Source organism: Ranitomeya imitator, chromosome 3 (genome assembly GCF_032444005.1).
Source record: "Ranitomeya imitator isolate aRanImi1 chromosome 3, aRanImi1.pri, whole genome shotgun sequence".
Classification (NCBI taxonomy): domain Eukaryota; kingdom Metazoa; phylum Chordata; class Amphibia; order Anura; family Dendrobatidae; genus Ranitomeya; species Ranitomeya imitator.
Window position 1 is genome coordinate 726,759,622 of NC_091284.1, and position 20,203 is coordinate 726,779,824.

General features: G+C 47.0%; 1 protein-coding gene across 1 annotated transcript in view; it reads right to left on the reverse strand.

Moving 5' to 3' along the window:
- The window catches only part of ESPL1 (extra spindle pole bodies like 1, separase), a 61,831-nt gene that overhangs the window by 4,898 nt on the left and 36,730 nt on the right, over positions 1–20,203 (reverse strand). Inside the window, exons 20-28 of the mRNA XM_069758766.1 lie at positions 19,707–19,874; positions 19,181–19,394; positions 16,624–16,799; positions 16,415–16,542; positions 6,570–6,692; positions 4,815–4,970; positions 2,559–2,729; positions 884–988; positions 503–618 (exon numbers count right to left, since the gene is read on the reverse strand). Coding sequence (XP_069614867.1) covers positions 503–618; positions 884–988; positions 2,559–2,729; positions 4,815–4,970; positions 6,570–6,692; positions 16,415–16,542; positions 16,624–16,799; positions 19,181–19,394; positions 19,707–19,874 — 1,357 coding nt within the window. The remainder of the gene's footprint in view (positions 1–502; positions 619–883; positions 989–2,558; positions 2,730–4,814; positions 4,971–6,569; positions 6,693–16,414; positions 16,543–16,623; positions 16,800–19,180; positions 19,395–19,706; positions 19,875–20,203) is intronic.

The window sequence follows — 20,203 nt, forward strand, 5'->3', positions numbered from 1 at the left end:
CACATTTTCGCTACCTCCTCTAAGTGGTAAATGTTATTTATAAATTATTTTGTACAGCATGACTAACTGGTTTAAGGATATAACAGTTTACACATAGCTAAATTGTCTCCAAATTTGATATTTTCACAAATGACAAGTAATATTGAAGAAATTTTACCACCATGATGAAGTACAATATGGCCCACACAAAAAAAAAAAAAAAAGACACACCGTTATTACTACAAAGTGACAGTGGTCAGAATTGTAAAATTTGGCCTGGTCATGAAGGTGAAGACGGGCTTGGGGGGGAATGAAGGGCTATGGGGTTAAACACTAAACAGATTGAGTGGAATGGATGTTTGTAACAAACTAGACTGAGCTGGAAAGGATTGCAGAAGAAATGGTAAATGAATCCGACAGACTTCTGTCTACAACGAGCAGGATTTATATAGTCATTTGTGGTAAATTAGTGAATGTGGTGGAACAGTAAAAGAAAAAAACAAATGGCAAACAAAAAACTTACTTCTTGAACCAATCCCTGAAGCAGTCCTCTGTGCCAGGTAGGTTGGAGTGAGGATTGAGGACATAGAAGGTTTTCTTAGGATCAACCCCACGAACCAGGGTGCTGTGAGGCTGGTTCTGCAGGAACAACAAAGATGGCTAAACAGAAGCAAAGGCGCCAGACCAAAACCCACCACCCTCATCGGAGGACAACAATGCCAACTTCTATTTTAAAGGAGCCACAAATATGTTCTAGCAATAATGTGAGGCGTGTCTGGGGGGCAGGCTGAGGACATGGTGTTCCCAAAGTGCTGCCAATGTGAGCGACACCAGGGGGCTCCGCCAGATTTCCATTTTTAAAATCCTAATAAAGTCTAAACAAGAAAGAACAGCAGCAATGTACCTTTTTTAGCAAACCATAGTTCAGGAGAAAATGCAGAGATGGGAGGCGAGTCACTGATCTGGTCAACAGGCACGGCATGCTTTCCCAAGGCAACTTCTGAAGGTGCTGTCGGAGAGTTAGACAAAGAGGGGAAGCGCAGTGATGATCTACCATTTAGTTGCAAAGTAGGAAATAGATTTTACTTTATGCCCAATTATTTTTCATAAGATTCACAGTAATATCAATATGTCATCAGGTTTTTTTTAAAATTATTATATACTATAAATGGTAGTGTTGCATACACAGATTGACCTCCAACTCGTGTGGCGGTCACTGCAGGGAGCCTAGCTCAGGGCAGATTATTCCTATGGAGTTCCTTGCTGGAACAGTTTGCAATAAGCTCTCACTAGTGGTGGCTGTAGGTGAGCAGGCGATTATTGATTAAAGGGGTCGTCTGAACTTAAGCTACAAGTATGCCATCACTATGTGACTGCAGACTTGTGAATCCTTACAATCGCACACTGCGAGCATTCTCCAGTGGCGGCGCCAGGAGCAAGTGACCACAAAACTGTGATCTGCATACTTCTGGCCACATTCCGACTAGACTTTGTCTGGCCTTGCTCAATACACATGCATTGAGTGAGGCCGCGGCCATCTAGTCAGCATGTGACCACATGTATGAAAATAGCACAATTGCGGTTACGCGCATATTGCTTTCAGCACTGGGGAATCCTCACGGCACACAGTGCGCGATGTGAGGATTCGCAAGTCTGCAGTCAAGTAGAGACCACAGACTTGTACCCCAAAGCCAGACAACCACTTTAAAAAAGAAGAAGCCCAATGAAAACGAGTTGGGTTAACTTACTGATGGTTGGGATCGAAGTATTCTAGAAAAAGGAATATCATCCCAGTTACAAAATAGAGCAGCGGGTTGGATTAACGACCCCTGGTCCATTAATTCTCTATGGGGCTTCTGGAAAAAGCAGGGCAAAGCTGGGCAGCTCCATAAGAATGATGGAGCAGTGATCAAACGTGCATTGGTGCTACATTCTGAAAGCTCGTTCACACCTCAGTATTTCTCATTCCTGTGAAACTTACAAAGAAAAACTTTAATTGAAAGATTGTCACCCATTCTGTGTTTCGGAGACTCTCCTGGTTTTGGCCTATACATACTGATAAAATACTCTTCAAAAATACTGATGTGTGAAAGCTCCCTCATTCTTCCGAGTGGTCGATCAATAAGGGGTCACCTATTTTATGTGCAGGTGATAACTTGGTTGTCAGGTGAAAACAAACTGTCTGTACAGGGTATTTATGGCTTTTTTTTCTTTAGGAGGTAGGAGAGCAGGGTGGCTGGGTACACGTCTGCGATATCAATCCCCTTATTCAATAATGGACACAAAACAGGAACATGTGCCAGGGACCAACATGTCACGTGACAAATCAATGGAATCAGAAGGCCCCAGATTTCAGCCAATTTTCTTAATTTTACTAGAAAAAAAAAGCCGGATTACTTACCGGTAATGCCCTTTTAATGAGCCACGACAGCACCCTGTCACTTAAAGTGGGTGCTGTCGTGGCGAAGGGTAAAAACAAAACATGCACCTAACCCATGTGAACCTAGCCATCTATAGCCTCACAGTGGGAGGGAGCCGGTCCTAAAGATTGCTCTACTGAAGAAAGTGTCGCAGCTCACCTTATCCAGTATGAGAACTAGATGGCCAACAGTAGGTTGAATTTTCAACTTCAGCCTGTCCACAGCTTTCTGAAGAAGCTCCTCCGCATGTTCATGGTCTGAGGTACAAAATCCCTGGACAAAGGAACGGATGTGCTGTGGGGTTAAGTTTTGGCCGCCTCCTAAAATGGCCTGTAATGAGAAAGCATCAATAGTACCTCAACAGTGTGTACGTTGTAGGGGTCAGTAAGGCTTCATCACTGTGTAAAGGAACAGATATACAATTATCTAATACACTTGGCGCTATGGTTTGCCGTCAGTGATCACTTGTGTACATTCAGTGGTCACACTTGTACAGCTATCAGCAAAGGAGGGGATACTACTGTACTCAGGCTAGGCACTCATCGGTGATCTGCACTGCCCGGGCTTGGGACAGTTACTGCTGATATATATATAGCTCACAGAGCATTATTATACTCAGGAACCAACAGCATGAACGCCTCAGCAGAGGGAAGGACGAGCCATATAGGGGGTTTGCGGCCTCTGAATGTAAACAAGACTATTCTCATTCTCTGAAAGCAAACACATCAAATTAACAAAGACAGACAACGCTTCAATAGCTATAGAACTTTTTTCTTACACTAAGCTAGCTTTATATAATACCAGTAGAGCAGATTAAGAATCAAAAGAAGCTTGGTCCAGCAGCCACATTGGTAGTCTGGCCAATGGACCAGAGCCATGATTAGTAGGCTTGGCGAGACGCCATGCACGAGTCACAACGCTGGACTACTAATCAGAAGCAGCGCTGGGGATGCACGTGGGTAAGAAGAGGCTCGCAGGGCTTTAGTCCAGCACCCACAGATTACCAATGTGTCCATGAGGCCAGGGCCTGATGATCTTTTTCATTGTAATGTAATAACTATAAACCCATTAAAATTATAACACTCAATTGGGGGCAGGGAAAAAAAAAAAATTTTTTTTATATATATATATATAATTTTTTTTTGTCTAAGGGGTACTTCCGTCTGTCTTTCTGTCACGGTTATTCATTCGCTGATTGGTCTCGGCAGCTGCCTGTCATGGCTGCCGCGACCAATCAGCGACGGCCACGGTCCGATTAGTCCCTCCCCTACACTCACTGCTTGGCGCCCGCTCCATAATCCCCTCCACTCACCGCTCGCACAGGGTTAATGGCAGCGGTAACGGCCCGCGGTGTAACGCACTACGTTAACGCTGCTATTAACCCTGTGTGTCCCCAACTATTTAGTATTGATGCTGCCTATGCAGCATCAATAGTAAAAAAAATATGTCATGTTAAAAATAATAATAAAAAAAAAACCTGCTATACTCACCCTCCGCCGCCTTTCTCGCTCCCCGGCACGCTCCCGGGACCGCTCCATTGCAAGCGGCAGCTTCCGGTCCCAGGGCTGGTGTGCGACAAGGACCTGCCGTGACGTCAAGGACCTGCCGTGACGTCACGGTCATGTGACCGCGACGTCATCATAGGTTCTGCTCACACCAGCCCTGGGACCGGAAGCTGTCGCTTGCAATGGAGCGATCTCAGGAGCATCCCGAGGAGCGGGAAAGGCGCCGGAGGGTGAGTATAGCAGGACTTCAACGGGCTATAGGTGAGTATATGTTTATTTATTTATTTATTTTTAAGTCTCTATACTACGTGGCTCTGTGCTGGCCAATATACTACGTGGCTGGACAATATACTACGTGGACATGCATATTCTAGAATACCCGATGCGTTAGAATCGGAGATATAATTCATGAAATGCTTAATGCATTTCACGGTTATCCAAACAAAATTTAAATGGGGACCAATGGGACCATGCCCCAATATTTAGTTTGGTACAGCCGTTAATCCATTTTAAGATTTTAAAGGGGTTTCCCCAAGATAGTAAGTAACCTCCTCACTTTAGAATAGAGAATAACTTACTGATGACTGGGGATCTCCAACTACCAAGACCCCAAGTGATCCTAAATCCCGAGCTCTGGAACCCAGCTCTGCAGTCTTGTCTTGACTATAGTGACTGTGCACGTGCTTGACCACAGCTATATTCATCATCTATGGGAGGGATGAAGAAAGCAAAGTAGTCATTTCTGACAGTCCCATAGGCAATAAAGGGAGCAGAGACCAAACATGTGCACCCCCCACACCACTAAAGATAGGCTCCACAGAGACAGGTTCCAGAGCCTCAACGGTCAGATCCCCAACACTGAATAATGCATAACTAAGTTATGAGCAATAACCTTTTCACAAATAGTTACCTTCAGAAGTGCAGTTTCTGGTCTCCTCCAGCCACAGAGGGTGAGGGCCTTGGAGAGTCCTTTAGCTTCATCTTCTAATGCTGCCATGAAGCATGGTGGAGACAGCAGACTCTTCCAACATCCAAGCACATGATCATCTAGTGACTGTATTAAAGCCTATATGGAAAAAGCAGTGTGAACATAAGAACATTACTCAGTACAGGGATCTCAACGGAGACCAGACATTCACCAAAAGACTAAACAATATTAAGAATGAAGTGTGTCTACCTGCAATCACAGACTGCGGTGCTACAATGGAAGCAATTAAAACCAGAGAACAACTGATGATCCCGCACCTTGCCACCCCACCTGAAGTAACCATTCTGTCAAACGGATCACGTAATGCACACTCCCCACTTTCACCAACGTGACGTTCCGCACCCCCTGGGGACGTCAGCTTGGTACAGTTTTGGACAGACACCCCCTGTCCACACAGGCCCAGGGAGGCTGTGACCCACACAGTCACGGACGTGGCACCAAACTTGCTCACAGGCTGAGAGGCCCTTTTCAATAGCACCAGTGAAAGAGCGCTGTCAGCCCGGTAGGACTGCCACCAGTTCCTTGTTGGATATAAACCCGGTCTCTTAACAGGATTATATCGGGCCAGAAACCAGCCCTGGTAACATGGAAAGAGACAAGCAGCCCAAGGTTAAATTATGTATTTAATCACCTTAAGGGCACACTAGACAAGACACTATACACAGGACAGTTATACAATGGTCAGATGTGCAAATACAATGGTGGTAGGACAAAAGATAAGCAGATGGACCATGTCAATCATCAGGTTGATGTCCGACCAGGTGTGTGCTGGGCCGCAGGGGGCATGGGCTGCCAGCTGTCTCCTCGGTCCTTCACAGCACGTTACTCAACATGTAGATTGTGAGCCTTCGCGGGCAGGGTCCTCTCTCCTCCTGTACCAGTTATGACTTGTACTGTTTATGATTATTGTACTTTTTTATTATGTATACCCCTCCTCACATGTAAAGCGCCATGGAATAAATGGCGCTATAACAATAAATAATAATAATAATAATAATAACCCCCCTTTTGAAGTGCACCGTATGCATAACATGCACCCCTTGCCTGTAGCAGCTAAAAACCTCCATAACTTAAGAGGAGTCGTTTCTTTAATGGACAGTCCTAGGAAGGCGGTATTCGCTTCATCGGATCCAGCCGGGTCCCTGCTATGCGTTGAGACTAAACACATCTTTGCCATCTGGTTCCCATTAGCCATTCTACTTATCTCCCCTCCCCCTGGTAAGTTAGAATGAATCAAGACCATGGGAGGCATTTGGTCTGCTTCAGATATCTCGATAGAGTACATGATGTACGGCTAGAACATATGATATCTATATGTAATTATGTTTCCAGAGTGTTCTTTGGCAGCTTCAGCATGACTATATTGCAAGCAAGGATTTTTCTTTTTCCGAGCTGTCTAGCTCAAGGTGTGAGATCTGTCAGTGAGCCTTTTGAGGCTTGACACCCCCCCCCCTCCCCCTACTGAGCTAGGAGTTCTCATACAGGGGTGTTTTATAATCCCATGCCAGATAGGATACAATTGATGTGAAATTATATCTCCCATATTCTTCACAACCATGTTCTGTCAAGTTGTTGGTTCCATCACTTAAAAAACAAAGGGTTTCTTACACTCACCATTTTTCAGAGTATCATTTGCACAACGTAAAAAAGAAATAAATCCACAGCAGAAGTGTGTACCTTCATGCGGCTGTCCAGAGCTGTGCGTCCTTCCCACCATTCCTTTTTATCAGTCAGATAGTTGACAGTTTTCTGCAGTTTCTGAATTTCATCAAATTCTTGCAGTACAGAGCTCAGAGGGACCTATTGGAAAAACAGTAGCGGTATATTTATATGTGAAAGTAGGTAAAAGGTAATTTTCTCATATCAAAAGCCTGATACACAGCCCTGTAACACTCAATGGACAAGAGGGACCATGTGGTTCCAGATGGGACCACTTTTTAGGCATAAGTTCCATGGCCATAGCCTTATTTGCCGAATTGCACCATGTTGTGGAGAGCTGTTGGGATTTGCATCCACAGCACCAGTTTTCAGGGGTATTCCCATATCACATATTTATGGCATAAGCATAGGACATGCTATAGAGCAGTGTTCCCCAAGTCCGGTCCTCAAGAGCCACAAACTGTTCATGTTTTCAGGATTGCACAGGTGATAATTGCATCACCTGGACAGGCAAGCATTCAATGACCTGTGCAATACTGAGGAAATCCTCAAAACATGACCTGTTGGTGGCTCTTGAGGACCGGAGTTGGGGAACACTGCTATAGAGATATGGTAAATCTGGGTCCCGGCAATTTCTCATAATCGGGGCCCCTTCCCAAGCTGTTGTCAGAGGTCCCACATACAATATAATCAAAAAAGTATACCCCTCAACATTTTTGAAAATATTTTATTATATCTTTTCATGGGACAACACTGAAGATCCGACACTTTGATACAGTGTAAAGTAGCCAGTGTGCAGCTTGTATAACAGTGTAAATGTTATCGCCTCCAAGACTTCTCCCGAATATCCCTCATCCTCTGGAATTCTGGGCCCCAACACGTCCGACTATCAACCACATTTGGATCCTTCAAACGGAACTTGGAAACCCATCTCTTCAAGAAAGCTTACAACCTGTAATGACCACACGGCCACCTCAACACGATTGGAGCTCCTGCAACCCCCGACCTATTGTCTCCTTCCCCATAATCCTGTAGAATGTAAGCCCGCAAGGGCAGGGTCCTCGCCCCTCTGTATCAGTCTGTAATTGTTAGTTTACTGTGATATTTGTATTTTGATGTAGCCCCGTCTAATGTACAGCACCATGGAATTAATAAATAATATTATTCCATTTATTATATGTGGTGTGCCCTCTAAACAACTCACAGCCATAAATTTCTAAACCGTTGGCAACAAAGGTGAGTACACCCCTAAGTGAAATAGCCAAATTGTGACCAAAGTGTAAATATTGTGTGTGGCCAACATTATTTTCAAGCACTGCCTTATCTCTTGGGCATGGAGGTAATTAAACCTTCCCAGGTTGCCACTGGCATCCTCTTCCACTCTTCAATGAGGAGCGGTGGTGGATGTTAGATACCTTGCGCTCCTCCACCATCTGTTTGAGGATGCTTCACAGATGCCAAACAGGCTTTAGGTCTGGAGACCTGTTTGGCCAGTTTAGTAACTTTACCCTCAGTTTCTTTAGCAAGGCAGTGGTCCTCTTGGAGGTGTGTTTGGGGGTTATGTTGGAATACTGCCCTGCGGCCCAGTTTCTAAAAGAACGGGGATCGTGTTCTGCTTCAGTACATGTTAGCATTCATCTTTCTCTCAATGAAATGTAGCTCCCTAGAGCTGGTAGCACTTATGTCACTGTCACCATGACACTGCCACCACCATGCTTGACTGTAGGCAGGACACTTGTCTTTGTACTTGTCCTCAACTAGTTGACACACACTTGACACCATCTAACCCACAAGTTTATCTTGGTCTCCTCAGACCACAGGAGCGGGTTCCAGTAATCCATGTCCTCAGTCTGCTTGTCTTCAACAGACTGTTTGCGGACTTTCTTGTGCATTATCTTTAGAAGAGGCTTCCTTCTGGGATGACAGCCATGCAAACCAATTTGATGCAGTGTGCAATGTATGGTCTGAGCACTGACAAGCTGACCACACCCCTGTAACCTCTGCAGCACTCATACATCTATTCTGAAAAGACAACCTCTGGATACAATGCTGAGCACGCGCACTCAACCCCTGTGGTCGACTATGACAAGGCCTGCTCTGAGTGGAACCCGTCTTGGCCACCGTGCTGCAGCCCAGTTTCAGGGTGTTGGCGATCTTATAGCCTAGGCCATCTTTATGTAGAGCAATTCTTTTTTCAGATCCTCAGCGAGTTCTTTGCCATGAGGTGCCATGTTGAATTTCCAGTGACCAGTATGAAAGTGACAACACCAAACTTTACACACCTTCTTTCCCATTCACACCTTGTAACACTAATGAGGCACATGACACCTTAGGGGTGTACTTTTGTTGCCATAAGTTTAGACAATGGCTGTGTGGGGAGTTACCGTATATACTCAAGTATAAGCCGAGATTTTCAGCCCCCCAAAAAATGGGCTGAAAGTGCCCCTCTCGGGTTATACTCGAATCATAGAAGTCGAAGGGGGGGGGGGGGGGGTCATTGGGTGAGGGGGAGCGACGACTGTCACATACTCACCTGCTCCTGGCGTTCCTGACGCGGTCCCTGCATGTCCCATGGTCTCCGGCACCTTCTTCCTCTGCTCAGCAGTTACGTGGTACCGCTCATTAAAGTAATGAATATGGACTCCACTCCCATAGGGGTGGAGCCACATATTCATTCCTGTAATGAGCGGTACCAGTGACCGCTGACAGAGGAAGAAACTGCCGCGCCTGGAGACCATCTGTCTGGGAGAAGCAGGGACCGCACCAGGAGCAGGTGAGTATTTCATATTCACCTGTCCCTTGTTCCAGCGTCGGCGCCGCTCCGTCTTCCGCATCTTCTGCAGTGACTGTTCAGGTCAGAGGGCACGATGACGTATTAGTGTGTACGCCGCCCTCTGCCTGAACAGTCAGTGCGGAGAGAAGGGACGCTGAGGATCAGCGACGAGAGGAGAGTATGTCTTTTTTTTTTTTTTTGCAGCAGCATTATATGTGGCACATTGTTATATGGAGCATCTTTGGGGCCATACTGAACTGTATGGAGCATTATATGGGGCATATTTGTGTATGGAGCATCTATGGGGCCATAGAACTGCATGGAGCATTATATGGGCATATTTGTGTATGGAGCATCTTACGGGGCCATCATGAACTGTATGGAGCATTATATGGGGCATATTTGTGTATGGAGCATCTATGGGGCCATAGAACTGCATGGAGCATTATATGGGCATATTTGTATATGGAGCATCTTACGGGGCCATCATGAACTGTATGGAGCATTATATGGGGCTCCTGATTCAATATGGATATTCAAAAACACGTAACCTACCGATGTCTCAATTTTACTTTTATTGGCATCTATTTTTAATTTTTGAAATTTACCAGTAGCTGCTGCATTTCTCCTTCGCCTCATTGGGGGACACAGGACTGTGGGTGTATGCTACTGTCGCCAGGAGGCTGACACTTAGTAAACATAAAAAAAGTTTAGCTCCTCCTCCGCAGTAAACACCTTGACACCAGCCGCAGACGAACCCCGTTCATGCTTAGTGTCTGCAGGATGTACACGTCTGGTTCCCAGACCTTCTGGACCTTTTTTGAAGCGAGACAGGGGCGACGGACCCTATTGAAGGGGCCCGACCTCCCCAAACAATCAACGGGCAAGCACGTGGAGTGTCGCCTCCACGTATCCTCTCCTGCGACGTGAGACTTGCCGGACTAAGCCCTGACCACCCTAAGGTAATGGAACCCTAGGCTGTACAGGTGCATACGCATTGTTAGTGCTGCCCCCACTGCATCACCAATGCCAGACAGCGGTGAAAAGGGGTGGCGGACGGTCCCTCATCCTATGGAAAGGAAGATGGAGTTGGGTGCCTGCACCGTCTGTTTGGTTACACAGCTCCCCCCCTCACACGAGCGCCGGCATTCAAGAGGACAGGACTGCTCTGGGGGCTCATCTCTTTCCTGGAGTCGATGCTGCCAGTGGCGCCGTGGTCTCCTCGGGTTTGGCGGCGCTGCAGCCTGTGTATTACAGGCGGCGCCGCACTGCGAACCGCCAGCGTCACTTCCAGGGCAGCCGATAATTTAGTCCCCGGCTTCTAGCAGGAAGTAGGCAGTGGACGGAAGTCCCGCCTCTTCCGGCCGCGTCATTTTCTGGCGACTCCGCCCCCTCCCTCAACGCCGAAGTGCTGGGAAAGCAAATTCTAGGCCACAGACGCTGCCGTTTCCGGTTGCGCCCACTAGTGGGGGCGCTCAAAAAAAAAAAAAAAAAAAAGGTAGCTCGGATTCTTTGCTCTAGGACAGGTTCCACAGGACGAATGGGGACACAGGACTGGGGTAAGTGCTACTCCCCCCAGCCTGACAGCTTTAAGCTCTGCATTGCTATGGCCTATCTATATCTTCCTGATTATAGAGTTGCAGGGCACCATGTCTAGAAAGGCCAAAACTCACACGGTACTATATACCGCATGTGTAGTCTGTCGGTCCGCTTTACCGCATGCCCAGAGTAATCGTCTCTGTGAGGCCTGCGTCTTCAAATGCGCTCAGGAGCCCTGCCCTGCGACTCCGGTAGATGCCGTGGTTTCTCCCCCAGAATGGGTCACGTCCTTGTCACAGTCTATGGCATCCCTAACTAAGGCAATTGAGTCCCTGCAGACCCCAGCTGGGGCCAGGGACAGCGGTTTACCTGCCGTTGAGAGGTCTTCCGACTCTCAGGAGCCTTCAGACTGCAGGGGCCGTGCTCGTACTAGGCAGATGCGGGGGAAAGCGAACCCACACAGCGTCTCCCGGCCCATCAGGGGCATCTGCGTCCTGGAGTTCCGCCTCTCACCTTCTCCAGTGGAGAGCCGTGAACTCGGTTCGGACTACGATTCCAAGGGATCACTTCTAGTCAGTAGACAGTCTAATTGAGGCGGTCAACCAGATCCTGGGTATAGAGAACGAATCTACCTTGACCTCCGGTCATAAGGTATCATTCAAGAGGGCCAAGCAGTCTCATATGGTGTTCGCTTCTCACCCCTAGTTTGAGGACTTGGTCCAACGTCACAGGGAGCACCCAGACAGACGTTTTGCGTGACAAAATACCCTTTTGCTCCTGAACTGCTTAAGAAATGGGCAGAATTCCCTTAGGTAGATCCTCTGGTTTCTCGTTTGGCCTCTAATACACTGTTATCCCTTCCCAATGGTCATCTATCAAGGATCCTACTGATCGGCTTATTGATAGTTTGGCTCGTTCAGTATTTGAGGCTTCAGGTTCAGCCCTCTTGCCCTCTTTTGCGGCGACGAGGGTAGCTAAAGCCATGATGTCCTGGTCAGAGTCTTTGACCAAAGCTCTTCAGGAGAGGCATCTTCCAGTGGAGTTGACTGATGTCAAAATCAAAATCGCTCTAGCTGGGAGCTACCTGATCAATGCATCTTTAGACGCAGCAAACTGTTCGGCTTCAGCGGCAGCAAACGCTATTGCCATCAGAAGGGCTCTTTGGTTGAGAACATGGCGAGTAGATTCTACCTCTAAGAAATCTCTTACAACCCTTCCTTAACAGGGGGGCTGATTATTTGGAGAAAAATTGGATCAGCTTATTTCTGATACAACAGGAGGGAAAAGCAATTTTCTTCCACAGCAGAGGATTAAGCAGCCTTTTCGCCACCAGTTCAAGGCTCGCTTTAAGCCCTTTCGCAATACCAGGTAGACCCCAATGTCAAATCCCGCTGTTCCAGGGCGACCCAATCAGGACAGAGATCATCAGATCTCCTAAAGGGCTTACCCGTTGGGAAGAATGCGATCTCAGGGGAGGGGAAGGGGGACCTAGGTCCCATAGGTTTTCAGCCAAATGACTGGAGTCGGTCTCTGCCGACAAAGTAGGCGGCTGCCTACTCTTTTTTTTCACCAGTCCTGGCTCACTGTGGTTCACAACAGATGGATAAGAGAACTGGTGTCTTCAGGACACAAGAGAGTTTGTCAACCTCCCCCCGTGCGGTTCTTTCCTTCCCAGCTCAAAGTCCCAGGTACAGGCTCTGTTCAATTCTAGTCTCTTTGGCTCCGCGGTGTCATTATTCCAGTTCCAAAGGAAGAAAGATATCAGGGATTCTATTCCAACCTGTTCTTAGTTCCAAGAAGGACGGATCGGTAAGGCCCATTCTGGACCTGAAACGTTTGAACAGGTTTGTCAACATTCGTCGCTTTCGAATGGAATCTCTTCGATCGGTCATTGCATCAATGGAAAAGGGAGATTTCTTAGCTTCAACAGATTTTCAAGATGCATATCTGCACATTCCCATATTTCCTGCGCATCAAACATTCCTACGTTTCGCCGTAGGAAATCTGCATTTTCAGTTCACGGCCTTACCTTTCGGGCTAGCCACCGCCCCCCAGAGTGGTGTTCAAAGGTAATGGCGGCTGTTGTGTCCATCCTGCATTCTCAGGGCATACTCATTTTACCTTATTAAGACGATCTCATCAAGGGGCCATCTTTTCGGGCCTGCGAGGAAAACATCAGCATTTCTCTAGACCAGTGCTCCGCAACTCCGGTCCTCAAGAGCCACCAACAGGTCATGTTTTCAGGATCTCCTTAGTATTGCTCAGGTGATGGAATTCTTGCCTTTCCAGGTAATGCAATTATCACCTGAGCAATACTAAGGAAATCCTGAAAACATGACCTGTTGGTGGCTCTTGAGGACCGGAGTTGGGGAACACTGCTCTAGACACTCTCTCGTCTAGGGTGGCTGGTGAACCGAGAAAAATCGTCTTATTCCATCCCGGAGAATTTCTTTTCTAGGGATGTTCTTCGACACCTTACAAGGCTTGACAATCCTGCCTCGGGACAAGGTCCTGAAGCTTCGGCAAGAGGTGAGGACCCTTTGCCGGCCTGTCTATCACACAATTTGGTTTATGCATGAGGGTCTTAGGAAGGATGGTGGCGGCAATAGAAGCAGTGCCATTTGCGCAACTCCATCTTCGCCTTCTCCAACATGCTCTGTTATCAGCATGGGACAGAAATCCATTTTCTCTCAACCTCAGGTGCCGTCTATCTTTCCAGGTCAGACAGGATCTCTCATGGTGGTCAACGATCCCATCTCTACAGCAGGGGAAAGCTTTTCCCCCAGTCCATTGGCTGGTTGTCACGACAGACACCAGCCTTCTAGGTTGGGGAGCAGTATTTTACCGCCACACAGCCCAGGGACGCTGGTCCTCGCAGGAGTCAACTACCCCGATCAATCTGTTGGAGATTCGGGTAATTCGGATGGCGTTGCAGCATTTTCATCATCTCCTGGCAGGCCCCCTGTCTGGATTCAAATCAGACAATGCTTGGCGTACAGAAATCATCAAGGGGGTACCCGCAGCAGGGCGGCCATGCACGAGATAAAACAGGTCCTCTGCTGGGCCGAGAGGAATCACTCAGTGATTTCTGCAGTCCACATCCCAGGCGGGAAAAACTGGGCTGCAGATTTCCTCAGTCGACAGGGTATTGCGTCCGGAGAATGGTCTCTGCATTCCGAAGTATTTCAACAGATATGTCAACTCTGGGGATCGAGATCCACAGGCGATTGCTGTGGACGCGTTAATTTTGCCTTGGGGCCAGTTTCATCTCCCATATCCGTTTCCCCCTCTAGCACTGCTCCCGAAGGTAATCAGAAAGGTCAAGACAGAAGGAGTTCCAGCTATCCTGGTCGCCCCAGATTGGCCTCGGTCAGTCATGGTACGCAGACCTAGTGCAGCTGCTCGCCGGAGCTCTGTGGCGGCTTCCGGACCGCCCGGATCTACTTTCGCAGAGCCCGATCTACCACCAGAACTTAGGGGCCCTGTGTTTAACGGCCTGGCCATTGAATCTTGGATTCTAACACAGGCCGGGAATTCCCAAGAGGTAGCCGCTACCATGATTAGCGCCCGGAAATCTGTCTCTTCACGTAGTTATCACACCTGGAAGGTTTTCCTTTCATGGTGCAGAGGGCATGGGCTCCCCCCACTACATTTCTCCATCCCAAACATTCTTGCGTTTCTCCAAACCGGCCTGGATTCAGGGCTTGCACGAGTACACTTAGAAGACAGATAGCCTAGTCTGTACTTTTTCAGCGCAGGATCACTATTAATCTGCAGGTAAAAACTTTCCTACAGGGAGTAGCTCATAAGGTTCCACCTTACAGAGCCCCCATGGATGCTTGGGACCTTAATCTGGTCTTAAGTGCCTTGCAGGAAGTTCCTTTTGAACTCCTTCAGGACGTTTCTTTAACTTACCTTTACTAGAAAGTTGTATTCTTGGTGGCCGTTACTTCAATTAGACGGCTATCGGAGCTGGCTGCCCTATCCTGCCGGGCTCCTTTTCTACGGTTCCATCAGGATAAGGTGGTGCTCAGATCAGCACCCTCCTTTTTTACCAAAGGTGGTTTCTTCGTTCCACATTAACAAGGATGAAGGCATTGTCTTCCCTTCTTTCTGTCCAGCGCCAACGCACCATGTGGAAAAAGCTCTCCATACGTTAGACCTAGTGAGAGCGCTGAGAAGGTACGTGCCTCGGACAGCACCTTTTCGGCAGACGGATGCGCTGTTTGTCCTCCCTGAGGGTCACAGGAAGGGTCTTGCGGCCTCGAGATCAACCTTGGCCAGGTGGATACGATCGGCTATTCAGGAGGCCTACCACGTCAAGGGAGTAGCCATTCCGGCCGGAATCAAAGCACATTCCACTCGGGCAGTGGGGACTTCCTGGGCGCTTCGGCACCAGGCTTCAGCAGAACAGGTTTGCAAGGCCGCAACCTGGTCTAGTTTGCATACCTTTTCCAATCACTACAATATCCACACTCAGACTTCTGCAGATGCAAGTCTGGGTAGAAGGATTCTTCAGGCAGCGGTAGCGCACTTATAGCGGGCAGATGCCTGGATGTTATAGCGGTGAGTTAATTCCCCACCCAGGGACTGCTTTAGGACATCCCACAGTCCTGTGTCCCCCAATGAGGCGAAGGAGAAATAGGGATTTTTGTGTTACTCACTGTAAAATCCTTTTCTCAGAGACGCTCATTGGGGGACACAGCTCCCTCCCTGTTAGCCAGATAGCTTTTTTTTTTGTTTCATTTTTTTCTGACTTGTTCAGTCAGTGGGGTTATTTCTAGACATGTTGTTTCTGTATTAATGCTGATATGTTTCCTTTTTTTCTCCTACTACTTTTGCACCAAACTGGGTTCGCCTGCGGCCGGTGTCAAGGTGTATACTGCGTAGGAGGAGCTAACCTTTTTTTTTTTATGTTTACTTAGTGTCAGCCTCCTGGCGGCAGTAGCATACACCCACAGTCCTGTGTCCCCCAATGAGCGTCTCGGAGAAAAGGATTTTACGGTGAGTAACACAAAAATCCCCATTTCCCACCCTAGGCTTATACTAGAGTCATTAAGTTTTCTCAGTTTGTGGCAAAATTAGGGGGGGGGGGGGGTCGGCTTATACTCGGTTAGGCTTATATTAGAGTATATACGGTAATTAGTGGGCACACCACATTTACACTGTTACAAAAGCTGTACACTGACTACTTTACATTTGCTCAAAGTGCCATTTTTCATTAGACAAAATATTTACAAAAACGTGAGGGGTGTACACACTTGTGATATACTGCACATGTGTGGCTCTTTCCATTTATTTGTATGGGGTTTCCAACCACCTGTCCACTGACCGTGAGCAGCGGGGGCCTCAGAAGATTGATGGCAGGAACCTACATCCACCAGTGATATTGGCTAGGGCATAAGTGTACAAGGTAGGAGTACCTTTTTAAGTTTAACTGCGACATGGGCACATAAGAGTAGAATGTCAGTCCCCTGAATAATCCTATTCCCTGGTATTTAGTTTTCCAATACAGGCATAATCATGTACTATTCAGAGACGTGATCGTTACCTTCAGATGTGATGTAGGTATTTGTACAGTAACGGGAGCATTCCCCTGTTCGAGCCTACAAAGTAGCAGGGTATCTCCGGGATTCCTGGTCTGAAAGTCCGCTAATGTCAGTATGCACACTGTGGTGTCTGTAAGGTAACAGATCTGGGTTAGCACTTATGCCACAAATGGTGAGAAGACAATTCAGGCTCCGGAGTAATCAGACATACTTGTTGGGATCTGTGCGATCTGCTCCTTGAGTGAATGTGCTTGTATGGACTGTTTTGGGAACTGGAAAAGAGCCTCAAGTTGTGCGAGATACTGAACCTTGGGGTCCTTGTGATCATCTAGAGACAGGCACTGTAACTTCTCAGTTACATCGCCTAAGCCATCCTTCTTTAATTTCCTAAGAGATATAAAAACATTTAATGAAATATCCTAAACACATTAAGATGCCAATATATAATATTATGGCTGCTTTATTTTGGTAACGGTGTCACTACAGTCCATGGGCGGCAGGGCTGGACTGGCCATCTGGCAAATGCCAGAAGGGCCTGTGTGGTCATGGGCCGCCTTGACTGCTACATTGTTAACAGAATCGTTGATCTTAAGACACCTATACTGTTAAGAGTTATGATGGAGCACTCCTTCAGGCCATGGGCATCATTAGAAATATTTGTCTTGTAGTAAATCATCCTTTCCTCCATCCAGGGTAATATTAGTAATATATCCCATCTGGGGCTCTGGGACGGGGACAACATGGGCCTGTGTGATTTCAAATGCCAGGGCTGAATTTCAGTCCCAGTCCGTACCTGATGGGCGGTGAGCAGAATTGTGGCTTGTTTCCATTAGGAATGGGGCACGGACAAGAGTGACGCTCCAAAAGACATGCAACTTTGTTTTTTAAATCTAACTGAACTATAAGAGGAGATCATTTAATCTGATAAGGTGTTAGATGTGGATTACCAATGCTGTATTCTCAAGCCTGTACTTTTATCCTGCAGATTTGCAGATGGTAATAAAGATGGATTAGTCCTGCCGCAGATCTTTTTAAAGCTCTCCCTAAGCGCGATTGACAGCCTACAGAATGGTCCCTCCTTAACAGGGATTCTATGTAAACTGTCAATCATGTCAAGGAGGTGTGGCTAGAGATCTGAAGCAAAGGGCTAGTCCTGCCTCATTAGCATATGCAAAGCTGCAGTTTAACAGTACATTACAGTAGCATTTGTAATCCACAACACTCACTTTGTTGGAAGGATTTCACCCCCCACCATCATCCATACTATCTATATGGGTATGTCGCTCTTAAAGTCAAGTCCAGCAATACTGTTACCTAGCCAGTCCATTCTTCCATTACGGAGAAATCAATTTGAACTGGTATGCAAAGGAGGCTAAAGAGCTGATTGTAGCCCTGACGCCCCTGTCACTCCAGCTCTATTCACCACTGCCCACTATTTCACCAATGACTCTTTCCTGAAGTCACAGCATAGAGGCTGCCAGTCTACCATAAGGCAGCGGAACTGGGTGGAGGATAGAGCTGGAGTGACAGAGGCTTCAGATCTACAAAAACCTTTTCAACCTCATGTGCATATCAATTACAACGCTGATTTCTCAGCGGGTTTGGCCATATAAAGAAATTGCTGGACTTTTCTTTAAATAGCTACATGTGCATTTAAATACTGTAGTTTGGTGGGTGAAATCCTGCGGACAGATTACCTTTGAAGAAATCAGTGCATACTGGTGCAGTAGAAGTTGGAGACAGATAGGGGATCCGTCAGGTTCACTTTAAAGACCATCTATCTGCCCTCCTGATAGGTTTGCTTTACAACATATTATTAAATGACAGTTTCTAAAACATCAGAGCTCTGTGTTGTGCCGTTTGTGTTATTCCTCCATGAAGTGTATGAGAGCTGACAGCGGAGTGTTACCCTTTTGTACATGGTCAGTGTGGGAACACGGCCCTATCGTGATAACTGTATAGACAACACAAATGGTAACATCCAGTTCATAGTTTATTCATACGCTTTATTTTAGAAGGTATAACAGGAACGGCACAATGTAGAGTTAAGGAAAGTGGTGGAAAAAAATATGAGAAAAACAACTATTTAGTGTAATAGTAATGATGGCAGAGGGAAAAACCTCATACCGGAAAGGGATTGCATATTACTAGGAGATACCTTCACCTACTGAACATGGGAGCCCGCAATGGCAGGAATGAAGCTCGGCAGCACTGGTTAAGCACAGTCAGCAGGAACCTGCGATGGCAGGAATGAAGCTCGGCAGCACTGGTTAAGCACAGGAGGAGCCCACAATTGCAGGAATGAAGCTTGGCAGCACTGGTTAAGCACAGTCAGCAGGAACCTGCGATGGCAGGAATGAAGCTCGGCAGCACTGGTTTAGCACAGCAGGAGCCCACAATGGCAGGAATGAAGCTCGGCAGCACTGGTTTAGCACAGCAGGAGCCCACAGTGGTAGGAATGAAGCTCGGCAGCACTGGTCTAGCACAGCAGGGAGTGCCACCGTCGGGGGGGCGGGGGTTTGTGGTTTGGGAGACTGGTAGTCAGACCCCCACTGGTCAGAAAGTGATTGCACGTCCTTACTTATGTCGTCTTTCTGGAGGTTTCTTTTTCTTCCATTACAAATAAAAGATAACCAAAACATGACTCCATAATGATTATTTGTAAACAAAAGGATTAGTCCTGCTTTGAGGAAGGGTTATTAACAAAATTTCCCAATTTCACAGCAAAAGCTATCCAAAGCTACACATAATTTACCAGCGTTTGTTACCTTAGCTTCCGATAAATGTTACTAAGTAACTGATGTCGTAACGTGACAGAAACAGATTCACTAACTAGCAGAGCAGTCATGTACGGGTCTTGTCCTCCCGAGCAAAGGGCGAGAAGTTGGCATAATCTGGAGTATAAGGTACAAGGAGGAAAGTGGGCTACAGCCTCCAAAGCCTCGCAAAGAAGAGACGAGACGGAGCTCAGATCAGAGGTACCTGAAAACAAGAAGAGGCCATCACAAAAGAATAACTAGGTCCATTACATATGTAAAGCCGGAGTCACACACAGCGAGATACGGCAGAGTCTCGCAGGTTAAAAACAAGCTCTGGCACTTGGGAGCGGAGCGTACAGCTCCATGTATTGCTGTGCGGCCACACACTCTGCTCTGGAGTGCCGGTGCCAGAGCTTTGTTTTAACCTGCGAGACTCGGCCGTATCTCGCTGTGTGTGATCCAGGCCTAATACTCAGGACATTTGTACCACTGCCAAATTCTCCACTAGTTCCCATTTCAGATGATTTTTACTTACTGAACGTATCTGGTAGAGAAGAAGAAAGTCCGGAAAAAGTGAAAATATCTGCATGTGTTTCCCGCTGTTGCGTTCCCGACGTCCAGGTCTGGAGATCCCGTCCAATGTCTCTTCTAAGAATTTCACACTCTGCAGCCTTCTTTTTTGTGGATTTTTGCCCCTTGTGACCTTTGGGATATTTAATCATACAAACATCTTACAGATATTAAATATTAGATTAGGTAATCCTAAACAAGTGGCTCTCAATCCAGTGTTTTATTGAAGGCAGCCATCTTTCTAGCTGAAGAAAGAGGGCCAGGTCCTATCCCTACTATGGGAGATGTAGCGGCCAGTGCAGAAAGTGAATATGGTCCAGAGAAGGGAACCTCCGGATCTTTACCTACACGGGGTACAACATATTGACCATTTCGGCAGGATTGAGAAAAGGAGTAAAAACATAACGTGCGTACAATGAGCGTGAAGCAAATCACAGCTCACACATGGGAACGGGGCTCTAT